Raw genomic sequence first — 16,905 nt, forward strand, 5'->3', positions numbered from 1 at the left:
CTTTGAATGCAATAAGTAATGTAGGATACTACACATTTTTACTAGCAGGACATATTTGAAGAACTTGCCTATAGTGCATTAGACTAGATTATTTGATGTTTTCTTTACATAAATAATTATGTAAATGTCCGTAATTAAAAAATCATAGCTATCACTAGTGTGTACATAGGACTATACAATTCAGTATTATGACGACGTATTAAACAATCTAGAATATTTTAGTCTAATCAAGTAAAATATAAAAAAAACGTTCCGTTATTTTAAACTTTACGCTCATTTGTTTAATGAACAAATTTAATCCACATAATGTTCCAAAATAATACTCAGTATTTACTAGCTTATTGCTATTTTACTTATAAATGCGAAAGTTTGTGAGGATGGATGTATGTTTGTTCCTCTTTCACGATAAAACTACTGAACGGATTTGGATGAAACTTTACAGTAATATTGGTTATACATCAGAAAAACACATACGCTACAATTTACAATGATTTTGTGTAATTTGGTCACAATATAACGATACATATCCAGTAAGTCGGAAAATAAATATTCCGGAAAACTCCTTCACGTGGTTGAAACCGCGAGCAACAGCTAGTCCTTTTTAATTACACGAACAAATATTGCATCCTATTTAAGCATTTCATATCCATTTGTCCTTTCTATATGATTTCGATAAAATTATTATTTTCGAAAAACAATGTAATACACAAGTTTATTATTTTATATAGACTTGAAATACATTAAGGTTGATTTTATGATCACATCTCCATTTAGTTGCATCATAATTCTCGTTTGAACTGTATTCTACCTTGTTATTGCAAGTATCGCCTTGGCATCTTATTTACGTTAAATTGTGCCTTCATGAGGTTGCAAGTCGACTCGTGTCATTTCCACTTCGATTCACGTGTCATCCGGCGTGGTACGGGTGAGGTAATTTTGTTTACTCCATTACATTAGTAAGAACTATTTGTAGTACGTTAGGGTACTTTTTGGAGCGACTTTTTAGTCTATTGCGCAATGCGCACATTTTGTAGGCAATGATGATCAGTCGATATGGTGATACGCTCCGTATCATCCGGATGGAAAAGTTTGGCGAAGTATACACTAGTTACTGCTTTTACTAATATTTTGGTGCGAAGGGCGTAAAGTTATGTAAGTCAATTATCCTTGGTTTATTGTTTATGAATTTAATTCTTAATATTGGCGTGGCAAAGAGGTTACTTATTTAACATCTTGCTAACCTTGTAGTAAGTTATTCCAATTGCTGCGAAACTTCTGATAGTTAAACCCCCTTTTGTCATACTAAAAATATATCAAAATGGTTAAATTACAACCGAAAACCGCTTATTTCCTTCGTGAACCTTCAATCATGTCTCCAATAAAGGTGACGTCTCGAAAGGTTCAAAGCGGTTATACTTAGCGCGCCTTTGGCAATCACCCCGGCCTTTAATATGCGCGAGTGAGGGTCCTCAGCGAATGCTTGCCAGCTCTTTGTGGTACCTGCGAGGTTCGGAGTCAGCGGTTTGGATTCTATCAATATGTTCTTGTGGACAAAGATTTTTTGTAGTGTGTCAAATTTTATGATGTGATAAGCTTTTACTCTACAATTATTTAATTGATTTAGCAATACCTATTCTGTCCATGGCAAAAATTATGACCTGTTTTCATTTCAAAGTTACTTTTTTTTAAAAATAGAATGTAAACTAATATTTTATTATAAGGTTTTAACACATTCCACTTAATTGAAAAAATAAATTTAAAATCGATCACGTGAAAAAAGGGATTTGTTACTTATGACGTTGACGCACCAGAGGTACGATGTGTCAGCTAATTTACATAATTGCAATGCCTAAAAACTTTATGCCTGAGCCAGATTTTGATTTAGCTACAAAAGGCGGATGTTCTAACAAAGTTCAGTTTATTTGGCAGCAGGATGCGTGGTCAAATGACGTTGAATTTGAGCCAAACGCGCAGTTGTCTAAAACATATTAGTTTAATGTGGACGGATTGAAGTTTGCTGCTTGTAAGCAATAGATTTACACGTCTGTCAGTTAATGTCACTATCTTGGGTTTATTCAGTTTTAAAGTTGACTGGAACAGGTACTGGCGTAGAGCAGATCGTCTGAAAATAAAATATTTATCTAACGAATTTCCACAAATATATACACTTACGCCTTTTATACTCGAAGGGGTAGGCAGAGGCGCAACTGTGCTCATATTAACTATCCAATTAACCTTTATTTGCAAATACGAATGTGGAATTAGAACATAATATTTTATTTAAATTTATAATATTATTTGTGTGAAATGTAGTAAAATGTTTTACTAAAAGATAACATCTAGAATATATCCCAAAGGGATAGTGCATACCGTTTGAATTGCCAATAAAACTACTGTCAAAGTTTTAACAACTAAAAGTTTAGTCGCTTGTTGGCACTATATATTTTTTATTTAGGCATAGCTACAGAGATATAAACTATAATTATACAGAAAAGATATATATAATAACATTAACAAAACTAAATTTAATTCCGATAAAAGCCACGCCATTACTAAAAGATTATGTAAATATTTTCTCTTTGTTTCAGATTCAATGTGCAATGGGTGACACAAATCCGAGTATGCCTGAGGTGACGTAGTACCGTCATGGAATGAGAACGGACATGACGAACTATACGTACGTGGATACGTTACAAGACTTACGTTGCCAATTGTACTCTGGGAGAGGCTGCGGGGACTCCTACTACGGAATAGATTGCAGCACCGACGAATACGTCGCTTACAACTGCGATCTCAACATCGACATACAAAATGAGACCTCATATAGTTGTCGCTCTTGTTTTAACACCACCTTGGACCCTAACAGCAACAACACTCTATGTAGTTCTGGATTCAAGCTAAACATGCTCACCGTTGTGTTCGAAAACGCACTCAGAAGCATGTGGTTACGTTTACCGACAACCATTTGTGACTTGGACTTGATATGCTTTAACGATAACTTCAATCGGACGTTATTCATTGATGGTTTAAACGAAACTGTTGAAAGTAGAGCGATAGACACCTATCAATGTAATTTGAACTACGGTAACGTGACCGAAGAAGTGCTAACGGGTAAAGGTTACGATTGGAGTTTCTTATTTGTGATATTATTCATAGTGGCAGGTGGTGTAGGCAATATACTAGTGTGTCTTGCGGTGTGTTTAGATAAGAGACTGCAGAATGTGACGAATTATTTTCTATTGTCCTTGGCAATAGCTGATCTCTTGGTCAGTTTGTTCGTGATGCCCATGGGGGCAATACCGGGATTTTTAGGTAAGTCTATGATTGTATAATGTATAATAGTGTAAGGTTTATTGTATTGTATACTGTATTTAATAGAACTCACGAGGTCTAGAGTGCCGTCTTCTCTGTTGTTGTAAATGAGCGGTGAGGGCACCCATCAAGTTTCTCATCTCATCTCATCAGCCTACAACTGTCCACTGCTGAACAAAGACCACCCCTAATATATCCCCATCAAGTTATATAAAGGTTAATAGCTCAGCATGTATTTCTTTACCCTTTTGATACAAAAGAAATATAGCCAATTATAGTTAATGCAACATATTCGATATTCATTAACAATATTTGGCACGAATAATATTTTGAAGTCAACGACCTTTGTATTCACTTGTATATTATATACGTGTCATTATTCAGAAATTTACGATGATTATAAATTTAATAGACTCAGAACAGATATTAAGCCAGACTGTATGGTTATTGTTGGTTTATTTTATTGCTGACGTTACAATACGGGTAACAAATGGATATATCTAAATATTCGCCATTGATGTTTGAAATAAATTACACCACTTAAGGTGTTCTCACTAGCAAAACGGCTATCTACCCGTATTTTTAGAAGCTACCTATTTGAAATTTATAACTATATAAAAAAGCATCGTATTTCTAAACCATGTTATCTTAACGTTGGATTTTTTTTTACTGTGGTTATTCTGTCATTAAAATAAGCCATGCGTTTACTATCAAATAGGTGGCTTCCTCTTTTTTCATACGCTTTATTTAGTTGCTTAAAAATATAATGACCATAAAAATATTTACTAATAATAAACAAGAATCTTCAATGAATATGTTGTATGCTTTTATTCAAAGGATTATAAGCGAGTTTAAGCTCCTCTTTGTATTCTGTGCGAACACGCTATAAACATGTGCAACAAAGATGAACACTCCCACACACCGTCGGATATGTCAGCAAGTTATAGGATATCCGCTTCCGTTCGTCGCTGCAAAACCGACCGTATTACCTTCTCAACAATAACCAATAGACCTTGGCATTTTCAAAATATCTATAACTTTAAATAAAAATACCTACTGGGTTAAAAACTATGTTTTGTCATGCCATTTTGACACTTATGTCATTACGAAGCCGTAGTTTATGCTAAGAGTTCGTAATCTAGCAAATTCTGTTGTTATAGCAGATTTGGGAAATGTGTGGTTGTATTTAGTATAACAAATTTAACAAATTTTGACTTTAAAGGCTGATTCGTATCTTCTGCGTGTGTTTATAGATCTCAGAGACCTTATTCATTTTGCCATTAAAGGCTGACTCGCATCTTTACTTAGAGACCTCAGGCCCTGTCACAGTGACATGACAGTGTAAACTCGTAACGCGGCTGTGTTCCGTAATCTTTGTGAAATTAGTGTGGAATGGTAATTTGTATGCCAATTTCTATTGTCTTAAACGCGACGTGGTGCGTTTCGTGCTTGTTACGTACTTTCAAAATGACTTATGGAATAAGGAATAAAGCCCCTGACCACATAATATATTTTCAGATTCATAAGAAATTATATCTACGGTTGAAAGGCTAATTGGCTTAAGCGACTATTTTTGCGTCACTAAGTTTCATACAAATTTAAAATTAGCACTTTTTTCTGTTTTTTTTTAAACTAGATAAAAATTTTCGAAAAAAATGTCGCTTACTTCAATTAGCCTTTCAACCGTGTATATACATTTGACATTGCGTTACTAAATGAAATCACATACACGTCTTCACCTTTGCCGACGTTGTGCCAAAAATAATCCATTAAAAACTAATATTTTCACGAAAAATCCTGGTTTTAGTATTCCGAAATTTTGAGCATGTTGTAGTTTAATGCGAATATCGCGTGTGCGTGGGTATATTTCTGACTGAAAGAATGATGTTGCCACTGCAACAAATTCTCTTAGAGTAGGTAGTAGTAGTGACTTTAGGGTGCGTAATATCAAAATTAGTTTTCATTAATACTTATTTTGTTCAAAACTTACACTTTTTATTTTATATCTACGGCTCAAGTAACTTATTTTAAATGTTGTTTTTAAGTAGATAAGTATGTGGTTTCATTTAGTAACGCGATGTCAAAATGACACTGTATATGGCTTATGAGTAAATGGTTTCCATAGTCAAGTCTGTTGGCAAATATAAGTATAGAAATATCATCACCGTTGGTAAAAAAATAAAATCTTATTTGAAATAGTATTCACAATTATGGTCTTATCATTATCAAATGCGTGATATTACATATTCCAAAACATTTAAATAGCTATTTTGTAAGTAATGTATGAATTGTAACGATTGATAATAGCGGTAATTTAACACGCAAAGCCAATTCTGAGCCTTTTTGCCAGAGGAAGTACAAGCAATTGCTTGCATGCGTTCGGTTATATTACATGCGGGGACACACAGATATGAAGAGTGACAAGCGTATCGTCCGACAAGTTGGTTGCTAGAGAACTTGTTTCGATTTGTGTTTTTGGGTGATTGAATGTAATAGTAATTGTTTACGAGTTTACGTATGTGTTCCATGGTACAAATTACTACATATATCCAGAATTGATGGTCTTGTGATTTTGGATTGGAAATTTCTTATAACTTGTGATAGCATGAAAATATTCCGTAACCTGGTTTTTCTAACAACACAACACAACAGAAATTAATTTACCTTTTGAAGAGTTTATTAATTAAAATAATGTAGATTAATGTGGTTTAACAGAATTCCATAAGTAATATTAGAGACAGTTAAAAATATAACACATTAATATAGTAATTATCAATTATGTATCATAGTTTTGTAATGGGGACATGTTAATTATTATACCTTTTTTTAAATTATTAATTTGGTAAACAGACAGAATAAATTATGACTAAAAATAAATGAATGTAAATTAAGGTTCTTAATCCAACACAGTTTCCACTAATAGGTAATACATACATAGAAGAGAGTAGACGAAAATTAATTAACAATATTAGAAATTAAAAAGTTTTTATTATGAAAGTGCATATCGACTTCACTCCGAGTTAGAGAGATTGTCTTTTTGCTGTGGTCGTGTGTCTCGTCACTGAGGATATTGAATGTTATCCCCTATTCCTGAGTCTTTGAATTCGGGATATTTGTCAGTTGGAAGCAATTTTCTCGGTATAGTCGTACGCTTGTCGTCTATAAATGCATCAAATTCATATTTACGACTTATTGTACATCATTTTGACGAATAAATTTGTAGGGGAGTCGTGCCTATCACGTAACTTTGAATTATTACGGAATAAAGAAAATTTGTATACAGCAATCTAAACATCTTGGAAAGATGCCGTTAAATGTAAGTAGTAGAGGAGGTCTTGATTTCAACTCCTTAATAAAAAAGATGAGTTTTTCCCAAAAAAAGTTTGTTTGAAAAGAAACGATGATGAATGATGTGCAACATAATGGTCAGGTTTATGGGATAGGTTCATTAAGAACGTATTTTTGCTTTGACCTATCATTGGTGAAATTAGTGGACGTTCGTTTGAATATTGCTCCTTTGAGAGCGAGACAGAATCCGGAATTACCGACGTCAGTCAGATTCACCGCTTCGCCGTCGTAAATTATTTTTTAAATCATAGACACCCACGCAATCTCTTTCAAGGTACGCGGGGTTCTAATTTTTTGTCATTAAACAATCTCTTCAGATTAAATCAAAATGATTCAGGCTTTGGTTGTTAAATTAGTGGTGTATAAAATCTGTGAATTGGTGTTCAGAGTGATTTATGTTACCCATCAAGTATAATTGCATATTTTCTTAGTATCAAAGACAGACATTTATAAGGTTTAAGTTTAGACGCGGATTGATATGGCAGATTTTACTCTCTTTAAAATCGTGTTATTTAATATGCTTTTTCTTTAACATAATATATATTCTTTCTGTGAAGACAGATATCTGATTTTTCTTAAGCAGTCTCTTGCCTTACTATGGTAGCTTAACTACGCTGTGGAGGTCATAAGCATATGAAACACCATGTAGAATATTGAACTATAAAATGCTGCATAGCACTGCACTGCGTTGTCTCCCTGAGAAATAAGACATCAAGTCTCATAATTCCGAGTAATTACTCTGTCTTCAAAGTTCTTCAAAGCGAAACCCACGGCACACTGCTGCTTGGTGCGAGGAATTGATTATAATTAATTAATTGATTATCATTAATGCACCATTACGGCTCCTTTACATTTTATTTTCATTAGTAGGTACCAGGATATCAGGAGACTGCAAGAGCTCTAATAATATATTATTGTGCAGGATACTGGCCGCTCGGCGTGGTGTGGTGTAACGTGTACGTGACGTGTGACGTGCTCGCGTGCTCCGCCAGCATCATGCATATGTGCTTCATCAGCATTGGGAGGTACGTCACATCAGCAACCGTGATACCCATTATCAGTATCATCGTCATAATCCCCATTGACAGGTTTTTTAGTTTTACAGGCATTCATTATCTTGCCATTTACTTAATCCCAATGTATAGATCTTGGATGATTCGAGATATTTTCAAGATTTCGTCAAAATTATAATAGTAATAAAAAGGCAATTTTGAGGAGACCTGTAGGCAAGCAAATAATTGGCTGATGGTATTGATAATGTTAATAAAAAAGTTAAGGACTCTATTGAGAATTTTTCGCTGTAATTTGTTAGATCCAGTTACCTTAGTCATGTGGAGTAACACTGTTGTCATAAATCCATGCGAGGCGAGGTCGCGGGCAGCGCTGTATCTTGTGCGCTGTCACGGGTGTTTTATGCGAGCTGGAACGACACCTGGCTCTTACGTGGTTATTAACATGCTAACTTAGGATAAGGGATTATGCACACTAGGTTTTGCAAACAAGCTATAGTTAATTAATGTATTTAGTTCTAATGGATTTAATTTAGGCAAAATAACTAAGTTCATAACAACTTACATGCCCTTCTTAACGGCGGTGTTGATCCAGTATGAGTATTTGCACTATATTGTGAAATTATCTCAGGATACCGTATATTTCATTTAGTTATTAAGTACATTATTGATTTGTTTAATATATTAATATAGTTATATGTTGTTATTATTAACTTAATTAGTGGTTTATCTGTTCTAATTTAAATAAATAAATACACTTTATTATATTATAGTCTTATAAAAAGAGATAGCATACACCGTTGATTTCTTATAATGTAACGCTTTAACCAAATAAAAGAAAGTTATTGAGTAGGTAATAACTGTTTGAGCAAATTTTTACTTTTAATATTATTGCATTGATAAATTAAAGGTCGAAATTGGTTACGCGAAATTCACTTTATTATTTCCTAGTGATCCGCCTCGGATTCGCATCGGTAGCAAGACATATATGCCTATTGCTTACATTTCTTTTCTCTCCCATAAACATTAATGAATTATACACGTAAACTTTATTCTTTGACCACTCCGTCCATTGGAGAATATCGTATGTTAATCTGTTTAGTAGTTTTTGAGCTTATCTTGTTCGAACAGACGCGGTAGTGTGTTTTAAGGAAAAGTCATTATTTTATGTAAGGATACTCTAGGTATCTAAAATACATTCCTATTATAATATTTTATGTTAGCAGACGGCTTCTAGTTTATGAAAAATATACTGTCTAATAAACAAGGTTTAGGATTATTTATTTACAGCGTATATCAAGTCGTAATATTCTTGAAACAGTAGCGCACAATATCTACGAGCTATATCATAGCTTATCCCGGACTGACCTTCCAACATTGTTATCTCTTATTGATAAACATTGGGTGTCTTGAAAAAAATAAAAAGGATTTTCTTTCCTTTCTTATCTTAGTTTGAATTTTATTTAAAACTAGCTTTTGCTCGCGGCTCCGTCTGCATGAAAAGGTTTTCCGGGATTAAAGTTCCGCTTTATTTATGCCCGGGATAAAATTGAGCTTATATTTTATGTTAGACTTCTACCAATACATCGGCGAAAACTTCATTCAATTATAAGCAGTAGTATTTGCGTCATGCGTGTAAAAAACATACAGACAGACAAGAATTGGCTTCTGTTGCTCTCATAAAGACCCCCATATTATTTTTTCCTCAATATCTGTAATGTACAGAAATCGGTCTGTTAAAATTTAATTATATGTAAGGAGCAACATGCCTTTACCTTGCCTTAGTTAAGATATGAATACTGAACAGTTGCGAAGCGTCCATACATCCCGATTCCTACCGGCTTACGGTTTGCAGTACAGTTCGACTCAACTGTACTGCAAACTGTACACCTGACTTAAGTATGATTTCAACATTGACAACGTGTGGTTATGTACGGAGTGGCGCTCATAATATAAAAACTTGAGTCTAAGTGTAAACCTGGATGTGAATAAAAAATATTGGTCAAATAAGTAAAATTAATGATTTCTTATGTTTACGCGAATGTTAGACATTGAAATTAAACTAATTTTCGGATTCTATCGCGGTGCTAGTATTTTATTTTCTCCCGACGTTTCGAAGACTTTGCAGCCTTCATGGCCCCATGTCCCCCCCGTGACCATGAAGGCTGCAAAGTCTTCGAAACGTCGGGAGAAAATAAAATACTAGCACCGCGATAGAATCCGAAAATTAGTTTAATTTCAATAAGTAAAATTATTTGTTGTTCAAGTGCATAAATAGGTTATAACAGTGACGTTTTGGTTACCATTTTAGTTCAGATTTTAAACAAATAGTTTATTTGGACCTTTATGTTTATTGAATATACGCCAATGTTGAATATATAATATGAGCGCATCCGCTTATCTGTATTGAATATTTTGCGCCGAAAACTGATCGTATGCCGATATTACCCCCAATCTTTTACTTGAGATATTCCCTTTAACTTCTAACGCTATGTCAGGCGTATATCATTAAATTTTATGATAAAGTCGCAGTAAGAGTCAATAGTGGACACTTTATGGCGCGTCGTGACGGACTCGCGGCCTTCTGTTTATGGTCTCTAATTCTATTTAAGGCCAAAACTGGGTTATTTTCGACATCTGCTTTCCTGTACTAGTGGACAGTAGGATATGGTTCCAAAATAGGTTCATCAATGAAATAATACTTTTAATTGTCCAAAGACTAGAGTTACATGCGTTTACAAAAAGTTCGATCGCACTGAAGAACCTTGGAATGTCAGATATCTGACATTCTTAGTAAAGGCCAGGTCAAAAGTACCCGGAACCGGTGGGATTGCTCGAAAGGATTGATGAAAGTGGAGGAAGCGCATGTATGCCAGAATCTCTGCCTACCCCTATGGGATGGAGGTGTGATACTATGTATGTATGTATGTATAAAAAGTATGTAACTTTTTATGAGTAGATTTCTGTATGAAATTGTATTGAAGGATATTTATAAACGTCTCGTTTACGATCTCTTGGTACATAGCATTGATTTACTTGTGTTTATAGTCAATCGGTTTCTGTAATTGTCCCAGAAGGTTTAGGCTAGCGTGGTGGACTAAGGCCTAATCCCTCTCAATAGTAGAGGAGGCTCGTGCAAAGCAATGGTACAGTATATAATACAAAATGATGTTATTACAACATAACATAGCCGTAGTAAACGTGAAAGAAGCACGGCTCCAGGTAAACCCAAAAATACATGCAGTCAGAGTTAGCACTATGTAAATCGAACATTTATACATAAATCATTTTATTCTAACAATTTCATTTACCGTTTAATGTTTGTACATCTATTGTATTGTGTACCCTAGTGGCCTATTTTATATGAAAAAAACAATGGAATTCCCGAATAAACAAAATTAACACAACCAATTCCAGGAGTCGTCGCAAGTGGCACATTTGATGCGAAATGAAAGCAGGTTAATGAGCCGGGTAATCGTGAGACTACACTAAAGTTTATCCGGTTGCGGCGCCGCGTTGCATATAAAGGGATGCCCTGTTTTACCCGGTTTTATTGTTCGCAAACGGAATGTACCTGAAATGCTGTTTTTGTCACATTTTATAGTTTTCTCCCAGAAATCTTCGAAGGCATGGATACAGTTATGTATGCCTTGTCTGAGTAGATGTAAAAAAATTAAAATCCGCAAACATTTATTTGTAACAAAAGTAAAAAAGTGTAACAACCTTTGCAAGTATGCCTCAGAGTAGGTATAAAAGTTAAAGCTGCTCATTATTTTTGTTATAATTTATGTATAGGTATATGCGACGTTTATGACTAATAAAGGCTAAGGGCCTATACGCAACTTTACACAATAATTTTAAACCACATTTTATAAGCACGTTCATTGCGCGTCTTCGCTCTTCAACGCTCGTAAGTATACAATTCTAAATTGCTGTGGATATTTGTAGCATATGAAGTGCATATAAAAAAAATTCAAAAATTTTACTGTATTGGCGCCTCGTGTCATCCTTCGATTGAAACAGGTTATTCAGAACCTGTTTCAAGATTTTTTTTATTAACTTATGCTTACGTTTAGGTAAGATTTGTTGATCGTAATTATTTATATTAAATCAAGTTTATTTATATTAACGAAATTAAGACTACTAATTAAGTTTCAATACTAATTTAACATAGACAATCAACCTCTAAGATATAATGAAGCGAATTTTTTTAATTTCTTTATTTATTTACCTACAACATTAATTTACATTTTACAGTAATTATTGTAGATAATGATAATGTAACTCTATCAGGAACGAATAACAAATACCCGCCTAATCCATAAAGTATAGAAAAACCAATAATCTAATTCAATACTTCAACGTAAAATAGCAAAATACTTGTACTTTTCTGTCGAAAGCCCGCCCTCTGCGTCGTAAACGTGCCCCATTAAACAGACAGTTTTAAAGCATTTTAAGTTTTAACGACTACTTGGGACAATGCGAAATAAAATTGAAATAGTTGATTCGGTGCCTTCATTTATAACGCCCGGAGTAAAATGGCATAACGTACTACAAAGGTTGGTAAGTTCAAAGTTCAAACAGCGTATAAGTATTTTTTTATGTCAGTGATTTGAGTTTTAAATGTTATAATGTTATGGTGTTCCAAAATAATATCAGTCCTGTATTGTATACTGTCCCAATGCTGGGCATGGGTCTCCTCTACTACTGAGAGGGATTAGGGCTTAGTCCATCATGCTGGCCTAGTGCGGATTGGTAGATTTCCCATACCCTTGAAACTCTTATAGAGCACTTCTCAGGTGTGCAGGAATCCTCACGATGTTTTCCTTCATTGTTAAAGCAAGCAATAAATCACAAAGAATACACAGAAATTTTTTCGAAAAGTCAGAGGTGTGTGCCCAATTTATGTCTGTTCCAATATATCTGTTTGTTATATAATTTTATAGGGTATTCAACATTCTGAAAGATATGTTTATTAGATTATGTTAATTGTTTTATTATTAGTTCCTTCCTGAAGTCGTCTTCGAAACTTTGGGAGAAAATTACAATATAAAAACCGCGCCAAAATCGGAAAATAATTTTATTACAACACTACCAGTAATATTAGATAGAACTTTGGTGCCCTCCCATAGTCATGGTACAAGGCGTACATAATAGAATTCCTATCGACTTACTTTTGTAACTTTGCCAAGAACCTTTAAATTACTATTCTATAACTAACAATATTCATAGAATTTGATTATTTATTATTACAAAAAGTCAATTATCGGCTTCCCTTTGAAAAGTTTCAAACTTTACCACAGTACATAATCCGCAATCTAGTAAAGATTTATGCAGTTCCAACTGACAGTACGAAGGTAAAAAATCCACGGTCTGTGGTTGGCATGTGTCCAGTAAGCCTACAGTATTTCCTACACAGACGGATATGTCTGACCAAAATAAAACCGATCAATCCATCATATTTCTGAAAGCATTGTTGTTATCAGTGTTTTTGAAAGTTTGGTTTATGGATTGCTGGAAGTGCTTGAGTTAAAAATAGATATTCAAAAACCCTATTTATAAATTTCAGTAATATATTTTTCAAATTTACTTCAAATATAACGTTTAAAATTTGGAACATAAGGTTTTCTTCACAATAATTTTGTTCGTGATTGAGAAGCCCCGTCTAAAGATAAGTTAAGTTTAGCAAGTTCTCCCAGATCTGTTTACGTTATTACAATATTTCAATATTATATGCACATGCGACTCGCCGTAAGTCCCGCAACCTTCAACACGTGCAAAAGTTAACTTGCCATAATTGTTCACATGGTCAAAATCACTCTGCGGTACGACAACTTCTGCAAGAGTTTTTGCTCCTATACAGTCAGATAGTATATGGCTGATTTTATCTGACTGTAAAGCGAGAGTTATATTATTACTATCTTTCAGAACCTATGTTCAGATAGAACAGAAATAAAAAGGTCAACTTAAATGTTTTTCCTTAAAGTCCATAATGCTTTTGATTAATTTACTTGCAGTTTATGATATGTAGGAATCTTCTATTATAAACGAAACATCACCTGCTTCGCCTGGTTAATAATAAAAATCTTAATTCATCTAGGCTCCGGTACTAAGGACCAAATTACTTTGAGACAAGTAAAAAAATAGAGCGCACCTCGCTAGGGCCAGTAGTTATCTTGATTAAAAACACTCAGGTGAACCGACGTGATAACTGGCGTCCGTCCAGCGGCCTGCAGCGCTTCCTGCGCGGTCGGATTAATTTCCAAGCCAAAATATAGCTCTGTCGCGTCGATGCGCTCTGAATTCCTAATGCACGGACTCTGTTTTATGTGTTCTTTAGTTAAATTTGGAGTGTTTAACGTACATTTAAATAAGACTATTATTCATGATCACAGAAGGGGAGGTGGGAATGAAGGCTGCCTTCGAAACGCCGAGAAAATTGTATTATAAAAAACCCCGATAAAATCAGAAAAATTGTTTTATTTCAATGTCTAACATTCGCGTAAACGTAAATCATTGTGTCTAATGTATTTTTTTATCACTATGTTGGTGCTGAAACGTCCTTTATACCAGTACATATTGTTTATATTATATTAAAAATACTATTTAAAAAAGGAAAAATATCTTTTGATAAAAATTTTCACTCTGTTGCAATTTATTATAATTACAACGCATAATACCCATTGATATACGACTTTTTACATTTGAGATTGATCTCAAATTAGAAAGCAATGTGATAATTATTAAACAGTTATTAATTACACATTTGTAACGTAAATAATTCAACATTCAATTGTATGCAATGAAATGAAACACAAAATCGTTATAGATTACTGGTATTTTACAATAACCTTCTGTATTTGTAACGCTAATATAAGTGTGGTCTAAATCATGATAGTGCGGTAAAAACATCATCAATATGAGGTGGGAAATGAGGTATTTCCACAAAATTTACAGCGACGACTGCCCAGACTTGCACTAGAGCACTACGGGACGTGACAAGATTATCATAGTGATACATACAGAACATAATTTTGTTTTTAAACTCTGTGATATTAAGATGTGACTGCCTCAGTGGCGTAGTTTTATTGGGTACGTGTTATTAGTATGACTATCATGCTGAGGTCTTGGATTCGATCTGGGTCAGGCCAAAACATAGTGACTGGGTTTTTCCATTTTAAAATTTTGTTCGTCCTAGACCGGAGTTTTTGGCCGTAGTCGTCGGTCGGTCCTACCGGAATATGAGAGTGAAAGAACAGAGAGTACATGTGGATAATCTCTTGCGTACCTTGCGGCTGATCTCCGTTGAGATTGGCCGCCGTAGACATATTAGACATAATTTTGCTAGGGGAGGTCTATGTTGCATTGATTGCAATTCTTAAGCGCTCGATATCCACACCGAATGCACGTCCATGCATAGTTATACAGTCTGTATCAAGCATGAACTGTCATATTTTTAAATAGGTCCCTCGATTAAAAACAAAGACCATACAGACAGCTTGAAAAATGAGTATAAATGCAAACTATAATACCATTAAAATAAGAGAAGTGAAAACTGATTATGTTCCACAACTAGCATATTCCGCGACCTACTATGTCTATGAAAGTTACTGACAGTAGCATTGAATATTTAGCGCGCCCGTCCGAGATAATGTCCCGTATATTCCAAAATATTTCCAGGTGCATTTCAAAACGTACTCGTGTTTTATAGAACGGAAATAGCATACAGATGTTTTTATCGTAAAATATGTATCGAAATAGTGTTTGAAGAAAGTTCGGTTCACGGAAAACGCTGGATGATTTATTACCCGCTTATGGAATTTATATCGCCTGTGTGGTTTAGTGACTGTGTTGAAGTGAAATTTGTGATTCGGGTTTAATTTTGATGAAATGCTATGCATTTTTTTTGGAGACATTAAAAGAAAGAATTATAAAACGTAATGAAATACTTAGATAAAATATACTGATTTAAGATAGATTTTATAAATTATAACATTTGTGGTGCCTAAGAGTCGGTTCGCGTGAGGTGAAAAATGGATTGGTTCCATTCTAACAATACTATGAATGTTTGTATCCTGCAAAACCAAGTCCCATGTCTGTAGAAGTTCCGTTAAACAATTGGCTTTATTTATAAAAAAATACATTTCCAATATCTTTTTTCGTGAAAAATATCTATGAAATAAAATTTGCGCATTTGTACATATTATATAAATTCCAGGTGCATATGTTTTTCATGCGGGTTCAAAATAAATAAAGTGTGCTTTCTATTTGTACCGCCCAAACTTGCCGACTTAGATTTATCCGATACGTGTATACTGCGAGTGTTTTTTTTAGATTCCAAATTATATTTATCCAGAGATAAAACAAACAACGGTTTGATACACTGAGGAATAATATTAGCCTTGCATAATATAAAGTCCCATTGCTGAGCACTGGTGTCCTTAACGATTAGGTTTTAGTCCACCACGCTGGCCTAGTTTGTATTGGCAGACTTCACATACCTTCAAAATTCTTATAGAGTATTTGTCAGGTATGCAGGTTGCGTCACAATGTTTTCCTTCACCTTTAAAGCAAGCGATGATTTATAGAGAATACATACATTATTTCAGAAGAGTCAGAAGTACGCGAGGATGCTTCTGGTTTGTCTATTACTGTCGCCAAGCAGCAGTTTGGTATACTGTAAATACTGGACGTGCAAAGTCCGATGCAGGATAGGGCCAGACATAGTTGGAGACCCTGGGAAGAATATACACAATTTTTTTCCCGGGAAAATATATAACGCGACTTGGAATAACTCTTTCTGACAAGCAAAGCCACGAGTAAAAGCTAGTTTGGATTAAATACTAAGTAATGCATACATTATTTCTAAGATTCGACAGTTAAAGTAATACTAGGATATTACGTAGAAATGATAGGGTTGGCAGTTTTATAGTTTTCTTTACGTTTGTTTATCTAAGAGCCAATTGAAGTAAAGTCGTATCTCAATAACCACAGCGCCCCGTTCCATCCTATACATTGCGAATTCTTTCAGGTAAAAAGCACTGAGAGCTAGAGTGGTATAATGATTAATAAATCAGTCTCACCTTTGAATAGCATCTCAAGTAAATATTTAATGTATTAATCTATTTAATAAAAAACTTAAGCTGTAATTTAAGAGCTTTGTTGGCGACGCAAATACTTTTTGGTAACATTTAGTTTTGTTTTTTTAATTATTTAAATTCCGATCCCTGGATAA

General features: G+C 34.3%; 1 protein-coding gene across 1 annotated transcript in view; it reads left to right on the forward strand.

Moving 5' to 3' along the window:
• The window catches only part of LOC115442114 (5-hydroxytryptamine receptor 2A), a 98,805-nt gene that overhangs the window by 52,668 nt on the left and 29,232 nt on the right, over positions 1-16,905 (forward strand). The window contains exons 2-3 of the mRNA XM_030167087.2: positions 2,589-3,312; positions 7,583-7,685. Of these exons, the coding sequence (XP_030022947.1) occupies positions 2,652-3,312; positions 7,583-7,685 (764 nt within the window). The 5' untranslated portion in view covers positions 2,589-2,651. The remainder of the gene's footprint in view (positions 1-2,588; positions 3,313-7,582; positions 7,686-16,905) is intronic.

The sequence above is a fragment of the Manduca sexta genome, chromosome 28 (genome assembly GCF_014839805.1).
Source record: "Manduca sexta isolate Smith_Timp_Sample1 chromosome 28, JHU_Msex_v1.0, whole genome shotgun sequence".
Lineage (NCBI taxonomy): Eukaryota > Metazoa > Arthropoda > Insecta > Lepidoptera > Sphingidae > Manduca > Manduca sexta.